The 22,058-nt window shown below is 38.5% G+C and overlaps 1 protein-coding gene across 1 annotated transcript; it reads left to right on the forward strand.

Annotated features, from left to right (window-relative positions):
- The first annotated feature begins 17,069 nt into the window (after positions 1–17,069).
- On the forward strand, positions 17,070–20,938 carry prok2 (prokineticin 2). Its single transcript, XM_046857192.1, has 3 exons — positions 17,070–17,141; positions 20,364–20,489; positions 20,813–20,938. Exons 1-3 carry the CDS (start codon positions 17,070–17,072, stop codon positions 20,936–20,938), a joined length of 324 nt encoding a protein of 107 aa, XP_046713148.1.
- The last annotated feature ends 1,120 nt before the right edge of the window (positions 20,939–22,058 follow it).

The following is a 22,058-nucleotide window of genomic DNA, read 5'->3' on the forward strand; positions in this document are numbered from 1 at the left end:
GCAGCATGGAGGGAACACACATTCTGAGCGAGTGAGTCAGCATGCACGCGGGCACGCATGTGTTTGTGTCTGTGTGTTGTGTGTGTGGTGTGTGTGTATGTGTGTGTGTGTGTGTGTGTGTGTGTGTGTGTGTGTGTGTGTGTGTGTGTGTGTGTGTGTGTGTGTGTGTGTGTGTATGTGCTCAGAAATGCCACACAAACAGACTGGAATCCTTAATGAAGCAAGTGCCGTATGCTGTTCATCTGCTCATGGATCTTGTGGCAGGGTAAACAGATTGGATGGAGCTGAAGGATCATACACACATTTGCAGGGATTGAGAGAAACAGAGAAAGTGAGAGAAAACCCTCTCCTCACTCTGTCACTGTATGTTGAATGCTTCTAACCAAAGACTTTCCAACAGTAGCTTTTCCATTAGCTTAGCTCCAAAAAAGGTTGCTTTGGCTAAGAATAGATTAATGTCTTTAATTTGAACTAACGTGTCTTTATCTGTGCATTAATAAAGGTACTGAGCTCTGTAGAATGGACTGTAGAGCCATATACATTGGGTTTTATCTGATTATTGAGCTACCTGTGGTGTGAAGTGACTCATGGTTGTATTTGGAACACACACACACCCCTCACATTCTGCAAGAACATCTTGTTCAAGTTCATTGTGTGTGTGTTCAGTAGTACCTTCTGAGAACATGATTCATGCTTCCAGTCATATTAATATTGCAGCAGCAATTAAATGTGATAAATGATACTCTAGCATGCAGCCTGCCAGTACAATACATTCTGTATATATTTTTATTCTTTGAATATTCTCTATATACAGTAATGTGCCAACATCTTGTGTTTCTTTTTAAGTTCTGTGACGATGCACTGTGCTTTGAAGGCGTTTCTTATTTGGATAGGTTTATTCGTGAGGGTTTTGAAGACCCCGAACACAGTACATGAGGAGTTTAACAACAACACACAAGCAAAACAAGAGAAGGATGCCACAAAGATCCACACTAAACTAAGTGACCAAACTACTTTTAGCAAGTGTTAACACTTACGGATAGGAAAAGAATGGAACAAAACTATGGGTGATAATCAAAGACAATTATATATACAATTATAATTAAATACACAATTATACAATTTTAATCAACACCCACTTTTGGACAACTGTTAAACAAATCACATACTGTAATCCTGAAGGGTCTACATTCCTTTTGCAGTACACAATACTTATTATAACTCAATACAATTACAAACATAGAATGTAATTATGGTATTATTTATAGATTTTACTCATTGATCCATAATTTAAAAAGCCATTTACATTGTTTGTAACTATCCTACATGTCTTAATCATTCTGTTCAAACAGAGGGTATGGAATCCATAAAGCTGCAATTTCGTTCATGAACAGTTCCTTAAATGAGTTTAAAATCTCAAGGTTTTTAAAATGAAATGCTGCATGCTCTATTAAATTGCTGTCACTATCCATAGCGTCTTTTCTTTTGTCATCCTGTACATCTAAACATCCAACAGCCTTGACTTTTAACATTTAACCTGTTTGCTTTTTCTTTTAAAACCAGGCATGTTAAATAGATTCATTTTAAGCGACATTTCAACTACTCAAACTCAGCCACTGGCTTTTCGTGTCACTTCACATTAGAGTCAACATGACCCACATACTCCATGAACCATAGATTTGTTTAAAAATATTTTGTGTTTTTGTAAATCCATCGGCATGGAAAACTTTACAGAAACATTGATGCTGATTATTTATTTAGGGTAGACAGTAAGCATTTTATATTTTATGACTCTGGCCATTTACAGCCTGTGTTGATGTGTACACAAGAGGGCAGTGAATCAGCAGCACTGTGGTATTACATGAACTGCAACTTGAATTACAATGAACAACAATTTGCAAAACATTAGAAGGAGGCCTACTGGTTACAGATATCACAGATATCGAAATATCTGTAAACAGCTGACAGAGGACTACTGGTTATGTTTGAACTGCTGACAGTAGGCTTAAAAGTAAGAATATCAGTTCCCTTTCAGGCGAAACGCTTTGGGAATGCCTCTGTGTTGTTCACGCTCTGAACCATGTGTTAAATCCGGCCAAAGGCAAGGCATGACATCATTGGCTTGGCGACGTCACGACCAGGAAGCTACAAAATTTGCATGCAGTGGAGCCGACGCTAGCTTCTGTTTGCTCAGATAAGCACTTTGTGTGTGAATCTGTGCAGGCATGAGCTTTAAAAGCAAACAGCAAACTTTCGACTGTGTGTTCCTCCTTGCCCCCACTTCATTTCCTTTTTTACACTGAGGTGTCCAGGTCCTGGGTTAGCCCGTATGCGGCCCACTTGTTTACCCCACAAACCTCGCTGTATACGAACATCATGGGGAGGAAGGAGTGGGCCACGGGTGAAAGAGACGCTAGCTAGCTATATTTCCGATCGATATTTCAGACAGGGACAGAACTTTTCCGCTGAATGCCCCAATGGTCCCTTCTGGTTTGTTCGTCGACAAGTTCCAGGAGGCCAAGAAGCAGTTGGCGGCATTTTAGTGTTATCTCCCTCATCGCTCCCAAGGGGCCGCTTGGCGGGCGCAGCACGGTGCCTGTCCCTCCCCAGTGCCACCAGGAGGTCAGTCAAGAGAGTGAGAGAAGGTCAGTCACTCACTGTGAAGCAGTTCCAGAGGTTGCTGGAACTCATGGCAGCAGCATCCAGTGTGATTCCACTCGGTCACCCACACATGAGACCCCTCCAGTGGTGGCTCAAAAACAGAGGGTTCCCCTGAAAGGGCAATCCACTCCGTACTATCAAGATCTCATGGTGAGCCCTCTGAGCCTTAGATATGTAGAAAGAACCTGCGTTCCAGTCTCAGGGCCCCATCATGGGAGCTCCTTGTTGTTGCGTAATGCTAACGATGGATGCATCCCTTTACGGGGTGGGGAGTGGTCATAAGTGGCCGCTCTCCCCAAGGTCAGTGGAACAAGCTCCATCTCATGTGGATAAACTGCCTGGAGATACTGGCCATGTTTCTGTCTCTAAAACACTTCCCCCCTGACCTGAGGGATTGCCATATTGCCATTCCTAAAGTGTTTAGATGCAGCTCTAGTTCCTTAAAGGGAACGTCTCTAGGTTAGGTATGTAATTGTAGTTCCCTGAGGAAACGAGATGCTGCGTCTCCGAGCCACTCTCCCTGCATCCCTGCCGCACAGAGATTTGCAGAAGCTAGCGGCGGCTCCACTGCATGCGCGTTTTGTAGCTTCCTGGTCGTGACGTCACCCCGCCGGTGATGTTGCGCCTTGCCGTTGGCCAGATTTCACACATGTTTCAGAGCGTTAACAACACAGAGGAGTTCCCAAAGTGTTTTGACGCAGCATCTCGTTCCCTCATGGAACTAAGGTTACATACATAACCTAGAGATGTTCTACCAAGATATCGTCAATCCTCAAACCTCAGCATATTCTCAGCATATTCTCTCTTCACAATGTTCTGCTAATTGAATGAAATGTAAATGTTAAATGAATCAGTGATTGCTTACTGACAATCCCATCTGTAGTTGTGTAATCTGACTGGTGTGCAGTTGATGAATCTTAGTGTGCTGGAAAAAAGGATTGGACCTTGTATTCAACCCAAGACCCAAGGTGAAAGATGATTTCCAGAAGCACTTTACATGAGGAGGGAATACACTGTGGATAAGATTCATGCATACAATCATTCTCACTTATTCACACCTAGGTGTAATTTAAAGTAACCAATCCACCTACTTGTGCAATTTGGACTAGAGGGAGGACAAAAGGGGTTTCCCATGCAAATGCAAATACTGTAGGAACATCAAATAAAAATTTCCTTTATTGGCAAGTGCTTCCAGTATATAGAGTAAATGAGAAACACTGAAATTATTGTACAAGACCAACACAGACAGTCAGGATTGAAACAGGGACCCTGGAGCTGTGGCATAGCAAAGCTTCTTGCTGTGCTACTCTTCCTTCCTGCAGGGTTATGATATTTTTGAAAACTCTATAGGCAAACAAACACAAAAGCCATCTGTAGTACTTAGAATAAGGCTATTGTGAAATGGGTTTAAAATAGGCAAAGCTAATGTGATACTGTTATGTATAAACATCAAAGATGGCTTGGCATTGCCACAGGAACAATTCTAGCACGAGATGTCACAAAATCTATGCTTTCAATGGTCTCACAGTTTGGCAGTTTAGCGATGACAACCCACTAGCCCTGCCTTATTAGAAAGCTACCAACCAGAGAGAGCATGCATTGTTTTAACTGTTGTTCTGAGAAACATAAAGTTAATGTCTGTTTATTTGTTCAGTTTATTTATAGGACTGTGTATTGGTAAGCAGGTGGGAACAACCAGTAATCTGGAGATGTTTCTTGTGTTCTCTTTATCAAATCACTGAGGATCACGGGTGTTATATTCTGCAGCATTGGCAGCTGGCAAAGGTAAGTTCTCACTATCCAAGAATAACCTGTATAGCCTGAAGCTGGGTAATGGTGGAATATTCTGTTGGGCAGTCTTTTCAATTACTGGCCATGTCCATGTTATAAATTCAGAATGATGGCTGTTGGACTCATCCTTTCGTTTAATAGACTGTCCAACAAAAAAGGGCCCTCATATTTTATTTATAAACTACCCAGATAAAGCTACACTGAGTACTAAGAACTGACACTGCATTTTTCATTTTATGCTGTTTGACTAAATGATGATATGGTTATTTCTATTCAGACAAATCGAACAAATATCCCAAGATAACCATTAAATACTTGTGTTTATTGTAACCAGAATAATATGTGTAGAAATGTCAAGCACTGTATTAGGCCAGGTTAGCCCAAACAAGATCTATACGAGCAAACTCATTTGGATTCAAGGTTCTTCTCTTCATCGTAATTGATGGATTGATAGTGTTGACCTAGCAAAAGCATGACATAGCCTGTATTGGATGTTCTGGTACACAAAGGAAAGGTTGCATATCACAAGGCTACATATTTTCCTTCGGAGGAACGTCATGCAGCAGTTAGTAAGTAACTGGGTAGGGACAGTTTTTGTCAGGAGTGCCTGCATGTAAGACATTTGATATATAATATGAACACATTTCTTCACACATGCTTCAAAAACACATTTGCCAACAGAACAAAGTACAAGTATACATTTCTGGAAATAGTCATTAATATTCTGTATGGTTTTATGTAACGCTAGAAAATAGAAAATAGAAAATATATACTATATAAATCTGACTTTATTGTACATTGTTAACTTTTTTTTTGCATTGTAATTTTTTACAGATTTTTTGTGCAGAACAGCTAGCGGGTGTCTTTACTGACATCTTCAACATCTCCCTGAGCAGTATTGTTGTTCCCACCTGCTTTAAGACAACGACCATTGTTCCCGTGCCGAAGAAATCTACATCTCCACAACCTTCCATCTGGCTCTCACCCACCTGGACAACAAGGACTCATATGTACGAATACTGTTTATTGACTTCAGATCAGCATTCAACACAATCATTCCTCAGCACCTGGTTTTTAACACAATCATTCCTCAGCACCTGACTTGAGAAGTTGAGCCTACTGGACCTGAACACCTCCCTCTGTAACTGGATCCTGGACTTCCTGACTGGAAGACCTCAGTCAGTCCGGATCGGGAACAGCATCTCCAGCACCACCACACTGAGCACTGGGGCCCCCCAGGGCTGTGTGCCCAGTCCACTGCTGTTCACTCTGCTGACTCATAACTGTGTAGCAATGCACAGCTCGAATCACATCGTCAAGTTTGCCGATGACACGACCGTGGTGGGTCTAATCAGCAAGAACGACGAGTCAGCATACAGAGAGGAGGTGCAACGGTTAACAGCCTGGTGTGGAGCTAACAACCTGTCTCTGAACGTTGACAAAACCAAAGAGATGGTTGTGGACTTCAGGAGAGCACAGAGCAACCAATCTCCACTGATTATTGATGGATCCTCAGTGGAGATCATCAAGAGCACCAAATTCCTTGGTGTTCATCTGGCAGACAACCTCACCTGGTCACTCAACACCAGCTCCATCACCAAGAAAGCCCAGCAGCGTCTCTACTTCCTGAGAAGGCTGAGGAAAGCCCATCTCCCTCCCCCATCCTGACCATGTTCTACAGAGGGACCAGTGAGAGCATCTTGAGCAGCTGCATCACTGCCTGGTTTGGGAATTGCACCGTCTGGGATCGCAAGACCCTACAGAGGATAGTGAGAACAGCTGAGAAGATCATCGGAGTCTCTCTCCCCTCTATCATGGACATTCACACCACACGCTGCATCCGCAAAGCAAACAGCATTGTGGATGACCACACACACCCATCACACACACTTTTTACTCACCTGCCATCAGGAAAACGGTTCCGAAGCATTCGGGCCGCCACAACAAGACTGTGCAACAGTTTCTTTCCTCAAGCCATCAGGCTTCTCAACACACAGAACTGAAACGGATCTCACACACACTCACTCACACACACACTCACTCAAACTCACCCCGGCATCCTGGCCAAACTTGCCCGCTGGCCTACTAATCATCCCCTCATATTAATTGGCTATATCACTCTATCTCCTCTCCACTAATATGCTGGTGTGTGGTGGGCGTTCTGGCGCAATATGGCTGCCGTTGCATCATCCAGGTGGATGCTGCACATTGGTGGTGGTTGAGGAGAACCCCCCCTTTCATATGTAAAGCGCTTTGAGTGCTGCAGAAAAGCGCTATATAAATGTAACAAATTATTATTATTATTATTAAATGTGTGTTACCGAACTGTACAACCTGGACTAAACACTTAACACACACTCATTACCCATCTCAATCCATTCCACCACCATTTATTTATTTATTTATTTATTTATTTATTTATTATTATTCATACTTGACCGTACCACTCTCTTACTACTGTTTTGTTTGCACCTTTCACTTTATTATACTGTTTACAGGCTGTTTTTGCACCTTTGACTGTATCATACTATACTGTTTACATGCTGCCTTTTGCACCTCTTGACTGCTGCTTTTTTTGCACTACAATGTCCTGGTTATATTCACTCCCGGGTATAGTTTTTAGGTTTACTGGTCGGCGCTATATTTGGATTTTTTGTGTTGTCTTGTGTTGTCTGTCAGCACTGTATGTCTGTACTGTTTTTTGTCTGCACTGTTTGCACTAGGTTGCACTCGATGCACTTTATGTAGCTTTGTGTTGTGTTGTAGCTCTATGTTGTTTAGTGTAGCACCACGGTTCCGGAGTAACGTTGTCTCGTTTTTACTGTGTACCGTGTACAACTGTGTATAGTAGAAATGACAATAAAAGCCTCTTGACTTGACTTGACTTTATTTGCCTGCACTGCCTTTCATTGCATGTGTCTTCTTGCCAATCGCCTGACTTTCTGCCTGTCTTTTGTTCTGATAATTTGACCGTCCCTTTTGTTTTTTCTACTTTGTTTTTAATAAATGTGTTTCAAATTTTTTAATAAATGGTTGAAACTGTACCTGTGTCTATCTTCATTTATTATGAATTATTATTAATGATTTTAATAATAATAATAATTTTATATATATATAATGGGGGGGGGGGGTAGCAATAGGCAATAGGTTTAATTAAACAATTTTTACATCAGTTTATGTGGACATGAAAATTTGAGAAAACTTGTTGATCGATCAGAGAAACCAGCTAGACGTCCAAATACGCTGGCTTGAATATAGTCCAGCCCTTGATTGTGCTTTTTGTTTCATGTGTCGTGCAGTTCAGGACCGACATATTTCAAGTGACTGGATTTGGCAACTGGAAAATAGCCACTGGAAATTCTCTGAACATCAGAAAAGCAGCATGCACATTACTGCAGGTTTAAAAATGAAAGACTATCAACGAACACGTAAAACAGGAAACGCCGCCATTGTGAGCACGCGAAGAGAGTGAATGAAAACAGAAAATATCTTAAAAATTATGTGAGATTCTCTTTTGTTGTCTCTTTTGTTGTCGTTCCTCTATTGCTCTTCATGGTCTTGATGAAACGAAAAAATCACAAAATCGGGGAAATTCAAGGGCCACTGACAGCCAATTGACTGGCTATTCAAAAAGAAAGAAAGAACGTTTAATTATGTCCATAGCAAACACTAGGAATGAGTTGATTATTATAATGGCTGATCAGATTAAAAATGACATCATACAGAGAGTGCATGAAGCCAGAATATTTGCCCTTATTGCAGATGAAACTCAAGACATAAGTAAGTATGAGCAAGTTGCAGTGGTTTTAAGATATGTCGACAGAGACCTTGCTGTCCATGAATCATTCATCATATTTTATTGGGCTGACAGAACAGATGGTTAATCTCTGGCCCTGCTTTTAAAGAATGTACTGACAAGTCTTAATCTTGACAGTAAATCTTGCAACCTGAGAGCGCAGTGTTACGATGAAGCGGCAAGTATGCGAGGGACCTGGTGTGGTGTAGCTACATGTATGTGTATTGTATTGTATTATGATGTATGTACATTGTGATTCACATATCCTGATTTTGAGTCCTTTGCAAAAAAGTAACAGCGACTTTTCTGGTAAGTCTACCACCCCTTAGCGACACAAAATTGGGCTGCAGTGCAAAGGCTCTCAAGGCCATACTTGATAACTTTAAGACTATCGTTGACACTCTAAATGAAATTTCAGAAAATGATGTGCGAATCGGGGTAAAGGCAACTTTTTGTTTATTTGCATTTTGATGCAACAGTCATTAACCATAATATGCCACAGTAAAAGACCTGATTGCGTCTGCCACAATCTTTGCACTTTTAGCAATGAGAACTGATCAACACTGTTAGCTCCGCTGGGATTTTACAGTCCAGTTGTGTGATAAAAACAACTACTGTGGCCCTCAACACCCATAGAGGAGAACAAACAAAGCAACGATGCCTGGACCAAATGCAGACTCAACTCAGGACCATTCAAAGGAGTTGCATTTCAGCAGACTAGACAACACTGTTAATGAGATCCGTGAGCGATTTCAGGAAAATTACATGAAGACTTTAAATGCACTTAACATCCTCAGCTCCAGTATATGCACCGGAGGAGACCAGATTTTTTTTTTCTTGCCCCCCTGACTCAAGAGTCAAATGTTGCCCATGTATTTATGCGTATATATAAATACATATAAATATAATTATTATTTATCATCTTCTTTATTATTAACCAAATGCACTAATGTTTGAAAAAAAATCCTATTTTAAAAATAACATATAGAAAAATATGTCACATTGAATCATTTAGTAACTTTCAGTAATGGCACAGCAATGCAGTGAATGTGGAGGCTTTGCCAGGAACAATGAGCACACAGAAGGAATGCATCCATGACAGGTTGCCATCAGGGCACCACATATCCACACTTAAGGACATATTTAGAGCAGCCAATCCACCTACCATCATCATTTTACTAGGTAGTCTTAAGGAATCCAGACAGACACAGGGAGAACAAGCATAAACTCACAGACATTTCCTGAAGCTCAGGATCGACCCCTGATCCCACTGCAATGAAATGAAATACAAAATAAATAAGGCTATGAATAAAATAACATCGAGCTATAGATTGCTTATGTAATTCAAATAAATTGTATATGAATAACAATGTTTAACAGAACAGCTGTTAAAAATATATATACTTTTTAGATATAAATTTGAAGACTATAATAAAGGTTCTTCCTAATGAGTAAGCCAAAGGCAGGGATGGAAAAAAAACAAACTCCCTGAAACAATGCGAGGAAAAAACATTGAGGGGAACCAGACTCATACACACCTGGAGGACACCAAACAGAGTAAATATATAACATTCTCTTTTATAATTGTGTGCCATATGGTCAAAATAAGCTAAATTGTTTAACCATGCAAATTATTATAGTTTTAACACAGTGTCTATTTTGGTATCATCATGGATCAGACAGGTCTGGTGAGCAGAAAGAGTCAGGATCTTGACTGTACTAAAAACCTGAGCTGACATGAAAAAATATGTCTTTTGTGTGATGAGATACAGTGCAATACACTTATGGCTTACAGGGAAAAATGGTTCTAGCAAGTGAGTATGAGATGTGTGTTTGCTGTCTAGTGGTGGTCTGATTTAGAGGAGGGGTTACGGGTGTTGATTAGATGATTTAGCATCTCTGATGTTGTTTATTTGATAATCTTGCAGGCTCATTATGTGTTGCCGTGTGGCTTCTGTCTGTTTGAACACAAGCAGGACAAGCTGCAATAATGGAGGTAAGAGTGGACAGAGAATTTCATACCGGATCAGTTGAGGCCTGGGTTACCAACGACACAGGTATTGATAGCCAACAGGGTACCGGTGGAAATTGGGCTGCTGTTGGCAGAAGGAGGAGAAGGAGAGGAGAAAGACATCTACAGAGACAGCAGGAAAAAGAGAAGTCTAGGAGAGTTGGTTAGAGTTGGTACTTTAAATGTCGGTACTATGACTGGCAAAGGGACCAAGTGGAAAGGGAGTAAGGCCAGGAACATTTGAGGTGGGTTTAAACTGTTCTATCATGGTGTGAATGGAAAGAAAAATGGTGTAGGGGTGATCCTGAAGGTAGAGTACAGTAAGAGTGTAGTGGAGGTGAAGAGAGGTTCTGATAGTGTGATGAAGGTAAAGCTGAAAATTGAAGGCGTGATGTCATCAGTGCTTATGCTCCACAAAGTGGGTTGTGAGATGGAGGAGAAGGAAAAATTCTGGAGTGAGTTAGATGAAGTGGTAGAAGGTGTACCTAGGAATAAAAGATTGGTGATTGGGGCAGATTTAAATGGGCATGTAGGTTAAGGAAACAAAGGTGATGAGGAGGTGATGGGTAGGTATGGCTTTAAGGAGAGGAATGTGGAAGGGCAGATGGTGGTAGATTTTGCTAAAAGGATTAAAATGGCAGTGATGAACACATATTTTAAGAAGAAGGATCATAGGGTGACGTATAAGAGTGGAGGAAGGTGCACACAGGTGGACCATGTTCTATGTAGGAGATGCAACCTGAAGGAGATTGGAGACTGTAATGTTTCCCTGTATGGCAGGGGAAAGTGTAGATAGACAGCATCGGATGGTGGTTTGTAGGATGGTTTTGGAGGTGAAGAAGAAGAGGAGGAGAGTAAAGACTGAAAGAAACATAATATGGTGGAAACTGAAGGAGGAAGACTGTAGGGAGCAGGTTGAGAAGAGCCTGGAGAGGTGGAGGTACACGCTGGAGAGAAGGGGAATGAAAGTCAGTAGGAGTAAGACAGAGTACATGTGTGTGAATGAGAGGGAGGGCAGTGAAGGGGTGTGGTTGCAGGGAGAAGAGGTGGAGAAGGTGGAGGAGTTCAGGTACCTGGGGTCAACCGTGCAAAGTAATGAAAGTGTGAGGAGTGATTTTTGATAGAAGGGTATCTGCAAGAGTGAAAGGGACTGTGGTGAGACATTAGCTGTTGTATGGTTTATAGACAGTGGCATTGAGTAAAAGACAGGAGGTGGAGCTGGAAGTAGCAGAGCTGAAGATGTTGAGGTTTTCCTTGGATGTGATGAGGATGGACAGGATTAGAAATTAGTTTATTAGAGGGACAGTGCATGTAGGAAGTTTTGCAGACAAGGTGAGGGAAGCTCGATTGTGATGGTTTGGACATGTGCAGAGGAGGGACATGGTGTATATTGGTAGAAGAATGCTGAGGATGTAGCCACCAGGAAGGAGGAAAAAAAGGAAGGCCAAGGAGGAGGTTTATGGATGTGGTGAGGCAAGACATTCAGGTAGTTAGGTGGAAAGAGTCAGATATAGAGGACAGGGGGTATGGAGACAGATGATCGCTGTGGCTACCCCTAATGGGAGAAGCTGAAAGAAGAAGAAGAAGAAGAAGAAGACAAAGAGGCTCAATCTGTGCTCACTTGGCAGTAGTTAGATTTCACCTGTCAATTTCCAAATGTAAATATTAAATTTGCTGATGACACCACAGTCATCTGACACATCCAGGACACTACCAGAAGTTGAACCTGCTTTTCTTGAACACCAGTTAAATAGTGGAGATGTGTCAGTTGACTTTAAAAAGTACCTACTCTTTTGCCACCACTCAGTATTCGAAGGTTGTAATGTGTCCAGCACTAATTCCTTCAAGTTCCTTGACATGACCATCTGCAAAAACTTGAAGTGGGAGAAGTTTACTAAGAAAGCCCAGCACAGAATATTCCTTCTCTGCCAACTAAGGAAGCACAACCTGCCCAGAAACCACCATCACCCTAATCTATACTGGCCTTTTTATTACTATGCTATCTATTTCCTCTAGAGAATGTAATATCATAACCATGTGCATTTTATTTTTATTTAACTGGTAAATCATTGCACTGATGCCACTTTCATTCAAGGGCCAATGTGTGCTGTTTTCTGTGCTTGATGTTTATGGTTTTATGTGTAATCTTATTTTTGTACTAGAATATATATATTGTTTAATTGAGCCCTGCTGTGCAGCACCTGTATGTTTAATGTTGGTTTTTATATCAGTCTGTCTATCTATGTGCCAAAGCTGCTTTACAGAAGGATCTGGGTGGCACTGAATGTTTACTCATTATAATTACAACATTTTTGGGGTTATCAAATATTCACTAATGGACATTTGAAGGCAATCCTGTTCATGGTTGCCCTAAGCTACTGTGGTATGGAGTCACTGTCTGTTCTGCCTACATTTAAAAACTAGAAAATATTTGATTTCATTGAAATTATTATTGTCAATTATTATCAATTATTATTACAATTTTCTACAACCTTTAAAAATAATTTGACAACTTAATTAGACTATTATATTTGAAGTGTTTTACTGCACCAGCAATTTCAATGTTTGTAGTCAGATTTATCATTGCTTATCTGCTATTTCCCTGTTATGTGTTTGTAATAGTTTCTTTTTTTTTTTTTTATGCCCTTTTCACAGTATAATTCTCCCTTCACTGTGGGTTGTATGATTTGTCATTCTCTTCCAGGCCAAGGCTGTCCTTCCACATTTTCAAATTTGCTAATGGTAAAATTTCTAAATGTGATTAACTAAAGCTTGTTTTAATGACTACAGTTTAAATGTATTTATTGTTTCCTATTTGGTATACTACATATCCTTGATATGTCCTTGAAGTGGTAGAAGTTGGGTCAGAACATCATGAGCACCAAATCTAAGCAACGCTGAGCTACCACTGCTAAAATGACAGAAATGTAAATATTGTCTATAAATATGAGTTCTATTTATTGTAGTGTGTATATGTGTAATCCTACCATTAAAACAAACATTTGAATGATTGTTTGAATGGGAGAAAAACTTTCACCGGTGGTGCACGACAATGACAAAAGATAAACTCCCCAGAGAAATACAGTGGTACCTTGACCTACGAGTTTAATTTGTTCCATGGACGAGCTCGTATTTCAATTTGCTCGCACATCAAATCAGTTTTCAATATTGAAAATACTTAAAATGGCATTAATCTGTTCCAACCCTCAAAATGACACCCCGTTTTTATGTTTCATTTTATTAAATTGGAAAATACATTTCTAAATAACAAATCTTGTATAAAAACATACTAGAAAGAGTATGTAAAGATATAATAAGGTTTTAATCAATGAGGGAAAACTCGTTTTTACTCTCACTCCTGTACACTACATATCCCTAAACTTTAAAATATTTACTTTTTCTTCTTTGCTTATCTTAATTTTCATCAAAAGCTTCGCTTTCTGGCTTTGCTTCGCCACCTAGCAGTGGCATCTCGAGCTCGTACCTCAATTTTTTGCTTGTGTAACAAAGCAAAAAAATCGACCGAGTGACCGCTCGTACCTCGGAAAACTCGTACATTAGGTCAAAGTACCACTGTAGTTGTGAAAGGAAGGAGGAAGACAGTGAACAATGACTTTCTTGGTAGGCTACTGTTTAGATACAAGCCGTTGTAACACGTTGAGTCTGGGTGAAGGGAGAGCTCGCTAACTCCAGTTGCAACAGAAATCATATAAGCACAGACAGGTTTCCAAAACTTGTGCTTTTTTATTTCTCTTAACAACAGCATCATGGGTTAGTCAAAGAAACTTAGAAATGAGCATCAGAAAATAAAAAGGACATAATCCTCGGTCTCCACACATGCAGTAATACCGGAAGAATGCAGTTCCAGGCAATTCCCAAAATACCGCTATGCTCCTAATAGAAGCGCAACATATTTCATTTAGTGTCTTTCGTTAAAGCCTGTGTAAAGTTCATTAGTTTCAGTGTAGACACCTGAGGCTTATAGACAGGTGCGGCTTATTTATGTTAAAAATAAAACTCTTTGTCAAATTCAGTGGGTGCGCTTTATAGTCCGGAAATTACGGCATATAAATCCCTAATTCAGAGTATTTATTTATAAACGTGTACTTGAAAAAAGCTACATATTGAGTGCAATAGCGACATATTGAGTTTAACAATCTTTAATCTTGACATTTTTTTTAAAGCTTATAATGGCTGCTTGTTGAGGAATTTTGTATCATTTGCATTGTTTTTAATGATAATTGCAGATGGCAAGTTGACAACCATACTTAAAAGAATTATGTAAAATATGACAACATTCTTTTTTAGAATGTTTGTTTAAAAGAATATATATTATATATATTTTGTTCAGTTGTGAAGTTATAAGCATCTAAAATATATAATAAATGTAATTTTATATAATAATTAAATGATATATGCATAAATTAAATATACAAGCATTTGAGTGTATAGATATGTTACTGTTTTAGTAGACAAATGATTATTATCGATAATGAACCAGTATTCAGCAGTAATCAGCACTAAAAACTCCTCGAACTCTCATTTTATTTTATTTTAAAGCAAAGTTCACTTCAGGTCAAACTGATCAGTATCCAATAGTGGCTTCATCACATTATTTGTCCTTTGGCGTATCATCTAACCGGGACCAATTTGTGGTTTATTCTGTTCTGATGCCAAATAAACCTCTGCTCTGGGCTGCAGCAGCCACTTCCAGTCTCCCACAATCCTCTGCCAATAGCAATTAGTCCCAATGTACCCTATTTGTAAGTACACTGTCTCTAACAACACAGCAGGTTTTGCCTTTTTTTTTGCCACAAAATCCAGGTAGAAAAATCAACAAAATCAAGATAGAAAATAAGTTATCAGCTAATGCACCTGAACTATGTAATTCCTTTAATAGTACTGCATCACACAATATAAACATTTTTGTTCATTTGCTAGTAATTGTGATCCATGTACAACCAGAGAGAAGAAAAAAACTTTTTAAAGTTTCCATCTAATCATCTGTAGAAAAGTCCTTAAAAAGAACTGCAATTGACTTCCAGCTTAACCGTGGCTTCCAGTTTAGCGATGTGCAATTATATGTAATCAATAGCTTATTTACAGAGCATTCCAAGTTGAGCTCAAAAAGTCTTAAATACAACAAAGAGAAAAAATAGAAACACATTCATACACCTATATACTAACATTCATACATACATAACTAAGACACAACATACAGAGAACCACAACAAAATTGGTAACAACATTTTCATACCTTGGATTCTTGTTTTTTTTGGGAACATTCCTCTAAGATTGTAGTCCATGTTGACTGAAGATTTTCCAGGCAGGTTTGAATCTCCTGTTCTATTATAATTCCACAGTTGTTTCCTTAGATTCAGATCTGGCGACTGTGCAATAATACATTTTTTATTGTTTTGTTTTGCATTAAGCTTCGAAAATCTGTGATGGTGACACAATGATGGTATTCTTCTCATACACAGTGATGGTATTTTTGTAAATAAAGAGTATTGTGCAGGAGTCTATAAAGATTCACCATCTGTCTTTGATGATCTGAGGTTGTGAGAAGATAAAAAAATAAACTTTTTCAGTAAATGTGTCTAAGCAAATACCGTATTTTCCGGACTATAAGCCGCTACTTATTTATTATGGAGAAATGCTTCCAAGATGGTGATTTTTAAACGCACGACAATGCCAAAATAAAAACTCCCGAGATAAATTGTTGTGAAAGGAAGAATTAAGACAGTGAACAATGACTTTCTTGGTAGGCTTCTGTTTAGATACAAGCCATGTAACAGACACTGTCTTTCGTTAAAGCCTGTGTAAAGTTCATTAGTTTCTATGTAGACAGGCTTATAGACAGGTGCAGCGTATTTATGTTCAAAATACAAATATTTGTCAAATTCAGTGGGTGCGGCTTATATTTGGGTGCGTTTAATTGTCTGGAAATTATAGTAGATCATTTTCTTTTTTCTCCATAAAAACACATACTGTGAAATATTCAATCTGGAGGTGGGAGGAAAATGGGAGAAATTTCTCTTGTACTGTTGAACTGGGACCCTGGAGCTGCATCATTGAAAAAATGATGAACCCCTTCCTAATACCCAAGGGCAAAGCAGCTGAAAATGTTACACATTCATCGATGAATCACAGCTTCAATTCTTTACAGGCTTTTTCTTTTATTATTATTTCTTTAATTTACGTTCCTATGTAGTAAATTTTTTACCATGACCCACTGCTTGAATGTTAGTTCTGAATGGGAATGATTAGGAGAGATTTTTGGAGTGGGTGAGAGTCAGGGATGTTTCTTTTGTTGTTGTTATTTTCTTTTCTAAGCATTTTAGTGAAAATTTAACGTTATCCTTGACAAATCTGGAGCAGGTTGCTTCAATAGTATCGGGTTTTGAACCCAGCCCCAATTTTGACGTATCTTTGTAAGTAAACAAATTTTTTTTTTTTTAACTATCATATGTAAAATTTGATATAAAATAAATAAATAGTAATAACGTATCTATTTTATTTCACCTCTACTCTCTACCCCCTTTACGTGTCCTTCATTTTAACAAGTGATACGTGAATGACTCACAGTGAGATTGAATGGAGAGCGCTGTTTATAAATCAGTCTTGAAGGCCACCTTTTGCTCCCACAACTTCACTCACTCCCTCACCCAAAGCGCACACACATTATGAGACAGTCCTTTTTAATCAGTACATCATAGTACCGTGAGTATAAACCTTGAGTGTACTTCCACAAATCCATATCGTTTTTGTGCTTTGGAAGTCCAAGAGGAGAAATCCAGTGTGTGAGCCATGAGGTCCAGCTACTCTCTGTTTTATTCTTTGCTGTTGGTGTCATACGTCTCCGGTGCCATCATCACAGGGGTGAGTAAAGTGCATTTAGCCAGGTTTTTATTAAAAGGGATGTTTAAAAAAAATATATATCAAACTTTAGCATTATTATATGCTCATTATTTAATTGATGCATATTAGTAGCCAGATATTTTTGCAATATAATCTATATATCACAGTTAAAAAATCTATCGATTGTGTGTGTGTGTGTGTGTGTGTGTGTGTGTGTGTGTGTGTGTGTGTGTGTGTGTGTGTGTGTGTGTGTGTGTGTGTGTGTGTGTGTGTGTGTGTGTGTGTTGCATTTTATTGTGGAGTGTGTCACAGTACTGGTGTGTAAAGAAACAGAACCTTTGAATTTACTTTTGATTTATTTCTATATACAGAATCAATATATATGACATTAAATATTTACATAAATTGTACCCAAACACATAAAAACTAGAATGAATTTTTATTTAACTGTTATGATAAATAGTGCATATATCTGACTTCAGTCAAAATGCCTCAATAAAATATTCAATATCAAGCTAATTATATATTAATAATATTAGTTTGCCACTAAGTGTTAAAATGAAGCCTTATTTATTTATATGAATAACTTGGAGTCTGGGTACATTTACACAGCTTGTGTTAAATATGATGATCTTGAAAACTACGATTTGAATAACTACTTTGAAAGCAGTTAGTCTTTTCCCAACGTAGATAAAATAATCATATATAATTAACAACATAACATTTTCAAGTTAAGTACCATTAAGTATCATTATACACACAAATACCACTCATTTATTTTAACTGAATAGTCCATATGTTGAAAGTAAACATTGAAGAAAAGACTCAAATAAACTGTTAAATTCTGCAATAAACAAAAAGAAGAACTAAGAATTGGTATGAAAAATATTTGACTCAGTCAAGAACTCTTAATAACCAATGTGAAATGTTCTCCGTTTGCACCTTTAGCCAGCATTATGGACATCCATGATGGCATTGTATGTGTATTTTAATCTGCCTCATGCTTCATTTATGCTACTTACCGGTAATCTAAATTGAAGCTCCAATACAGCAGCCATCATTTGGATTTTGTACTGATCCAATCAGTCATATGGCAATATGGCATATGGCAATGGTGCAATTACTGCCATTAAACATCTTATGACATTGATGGATTTGAGGTGCAAACTCTGCATAGCTAATGTAACAATGCCGGAGAAACAGCAACTACAATTCGTCTTGATTTGAATTTGCTTGTTGAAAGACCAAACGGTTCAGAACCTCCTGGCAGAGACAAACTAAGAAGGACTGATCAAAGCAGGTAGTTAAAATATTTCCCACTTTTCACCTGTTTTATTGCTAGACATCAAATATTTACAAAATTGGTGAAAGGTCACTATAGTCTCAGTCACTGTGACCCAGCTTGAGAGGCTGCAGAAATGGAATCCATTAGATGGTTTCATTACTTCTTGATGGCTCTTCTTGGGTCTCCTCCAGGCCCACCTATAAACTCTTCTTTAGCCATTTGTCTCTGTGGTGCTAATAGTAGAACTGATTTCTCCTGGCTGTTCGGTGGAGAGGGCCCTCAAAGGATATGTCTTAAATGTATAGATTTTCAGGAAATTGCAGGCCAGCCGAAACTATATCTTGCCTTGTGCTTTCTTGGGTCATGTGGATTTTGGAAGCATAGTCAGTAAAGCCAAGTTTAATTAATGTAAACTACATTTTTCCAAGTACTTTTAATATGTATTTCGCTCCCAATAGTTTAATTGAAGAAAAAATATTTGGTTAATGTGCCACCTTCTCTTTTTAGCTGGCAATCCAGCTCACTAAACTCCTAAAGCCTATAGGTAATTTCCTAACCAATCAACTGTGACTCCGTTCAAAACTTTTGTCAATATATTTGACTGAAATTTCAATGTTCTTAGCATTCATTTACAAAAAACTCTTTAAAACTGTTATTCTAAAGACAATGCATGAGACTACAAGTCTACATTCTCAGGTGGAAGAAGTCAGTCTTTAAACTAACTTGGAAAGCCTCGTTCAACATGCACACTCAATATCACAGTTCCTGACTGTGCAAACAACAAAATCCACCTGTGAATTTCAGCTTGTTCCAAGATTTAAATACAAGACAACTGTGAACTAGATGCCAATGCTTGATTCAGTGCTGCTCTTCACTTGCAGCTGAGGTTTTCTTTTGCAATATGTTCTGTCAGTTATCATCTCACTGCTTATTTCAGAGAGCAAAAGACTAAGCAACAAACAGGGAAGAGAGCCATAGTCTGTGGAGCAGGAGATTGTTTTCTCTATGTTTCAGGATGTGTTTGACTATCCTTAAGAGCCAATAAGTCTGGAAAGGAACTCTTCAAGGTCAGATAAGAAAAATGCACTGCTGATAGTACATGCCAACTGATTACAATAACCAAACCCTCATTCAATTGCGAAGGGATAAAGCTATCATTTCGTTTTGATCCGGCTGGACAACCTACTCAGAGACTGGGGAAAAAACAAGAAGGTCATGGTACTGTGATTGTAGAACACAGCGTTCTAGTGAAGATCTTTTTTGGCTGTAATTATAACCTCAGACCCAAGCAAGTGTAAATTCAAAAAGTGGTGGACAAATCACTAACCTGGGTACCAACAACAAGCAGATTACATATCCAGGCTTAAATATTAGTTTTTAATTCAATTCCAATTTATTTATCCTAAGATTATCTCTCTGTTTCTAAAGGGTTCCAACACTAATTCACTGGACACATCACTGGACATAAGGAGAGCATAACGACTATGGCTGCTTGCTTTCCCTTTTATCGGCTCACACTCACAACACCTGTTCATGTTTATGAGGGCAACTGGGGTATGCAGTATGCATATTGAATGCAAATAAGGGACTAGTGGATGGAAGCAGCGCTTTTACAGCTGAAACTGATTCATCATTTGCTCTTGAATCACCGCTTTTGATGTTGTATGACAGTTTCATGAATCAGATGCAGATTTGTTTACATGCACCTCGAATCTGCTTTTGTTTTATTAGGACTGTGATAAAGTTCCTTTGTGTCCAAAAAAAAAATAGCGATCATTTATTGCATTATACGAGAATATTATTCTGTACTGGAATTGATAAGGAATTTTTATTTCCATGTCACAATACAGCATTACTGATACTGATTTCTCATTATACCCTTTGATTTAAAAGGGATTATTCTATAAAACTGCAAAATTAAATCAGTATACTGTATATCTGGATGTGTGTGTGTGTAGTCATGTGAAAAAGACGCGCAGTGTGGTGGCGGTATGTGCTGCGCAGTCAGTCTGTGGATACGCAGCCTACGAATGTGTATGCCGATGGCAATGGAGGGAGAGGAATGCCATCCTATGAGCCATAAGGTGAAACTGCTTCTTTGTTTATTCCCCACCTCATTTTTTCCTTTTTCCTCATTTCTGTTTATTCAATGCATTACACTTTCACAATACTGTGTCCTTTTTAGTTTTGAATCTACAAGAAAATCATGTTTATCTACCAATTATATTTTTGATATCTGGAAGTATAAGGTTTAAAACTAACTGAAATTATGTTCCTCTTTTTCGGCATTTTCTCTGTTTAATTTATTAATAATGAAATCTCAGATTATTTACAAATGGTTAAATGTTTTCAAATGTCTCTGCTTCAATCTAGTAATAATATAATTGTTGATAATTGTTATCTACAGGTTCCATTCAGTGGGAAGAGACTCCATCACACATGTCCATGTTTGCCAAACTTGGCATGTATTACTACAGAGGAAGGCAATTCCAGATGTGTTTCACCATCCAAGTTCCAAGATTACTATCTCTGAGTGATATATGTTCATATGTGGAAGGTTGTATAAAATGTACAGTATAGTGTCTTTCTTGCTTAATTAATTTATGAGAATATTACTATTTATTGAGAAACAATTCATTTAATATAATATATTGAGTCTACACAGATCAATATTGTCCCCCATTGTCTTCATTATGAAAATAAAAGATCATGCTTACATTATGTGGCAGATGAAGTCTATACACGAACAATGAAGTACTTCACTGGTTCATGCAATTATGTAATACACACAATATTTAACTATATAAGCCGTAGGAAGTCCCTGGAGTTGTTTAATTGCTTCCTCACACATTTCCATGGTTAAAGCCTAAGCTTGGGTTACTTTCTGTGAATTTGGCATGTTCTCGTAATGCCTATATAGGTTTTCTATAAAGTATGCCAGTTTACTCCCACTTTCTCAAAATCAAGCTGGTAGCTGAATTGGCCTGATTCCAAATGAATGTGTTCACGGTGCTCTACAATGGACTTCCATGTGTCCTCCAGTGGCAGGCTGTAAGGGCCAGCAAGGCCTTCTCTGCTGGCCTAAACTAAATCAGAATCATTGACTTATGTTCTAATATGTTTTTGTCCATGAATATGTATTAAATTATTACCCATAGTCTATTCTCTTCATTTCACATCTTTTCTCTCGCTTACAGGAGCAGCACAACCAAGTGTAAGTTGAGGATAGAATTTCTATCCAATCAGATTTCAGCTGTCTCATCACGCATTTACACTCAGCGCTGCGGGCACCTGTTGTGTAAAATCCATGTTGCTTCAACCAATCAGACTGTAAGTTGCTGAATCCGAGGCCATCTAGCAGGCATCCAGACACATCATCATTTTCAAGTCCCTTGATTGGATGGTCAGAGAGAGTACTAGTCAGAACTTGTAACCTGCATCTGTAACAAATTGTACAAGCACAAAACTATTTGTGTGGATTTATTAGAGAAGGAATTGATTTGTTAGGTTAGGGTTAGGGTTAGGGTTAAGGACATTTACAAATTGGATTTTACAAAATGTATTTTTCAAGCTGGACATTGTGAGGTCAGCCAAAACACATGAAAAAGTTGTTAAGCTTTTTTTGTGAATTATAATTTTGCTTGTTCTTGCTG

The sequence above is a fragment of the Silurus meridionalis genome, chromosome 1 (assembly GCF_014805685.1).
Source record: "Silurus meridionalis isolate SWU-2019-XX chromosome 1, ASM1480568v1, whole genome shotgun sequence".
Taxonomy (NCBI): domain Eukaryota; kingdom Metazoa; phylum Chordata; class Actinopteri; order Siluriformes; family Siluridae; genus Silurus; species Silurus meridionalis.

Coding starts and splice junctions, on each gene's coding strand:
- prok2 (XM_046857192.1), top strand. CDS start 17,070: ATGAGGTCCAGCTACTCTCTGTTTTATTCTTTGCTGTTGGTGTCATAC. Junction 17,142..20,363: donor CCGGTGCCATCATCACAGGG/GTGAGTAAAGTG, acceptor GTGTGTGTGTAG/TCATGTGAAAAAGACGCGCA. Junction 20,490..20,812: donor GCCATCCTATGAGCCATAAG/GTGAAACTGCTT, acceptor TGTTATCTACAG/GTTCCATTCAGTGGGAAGAG.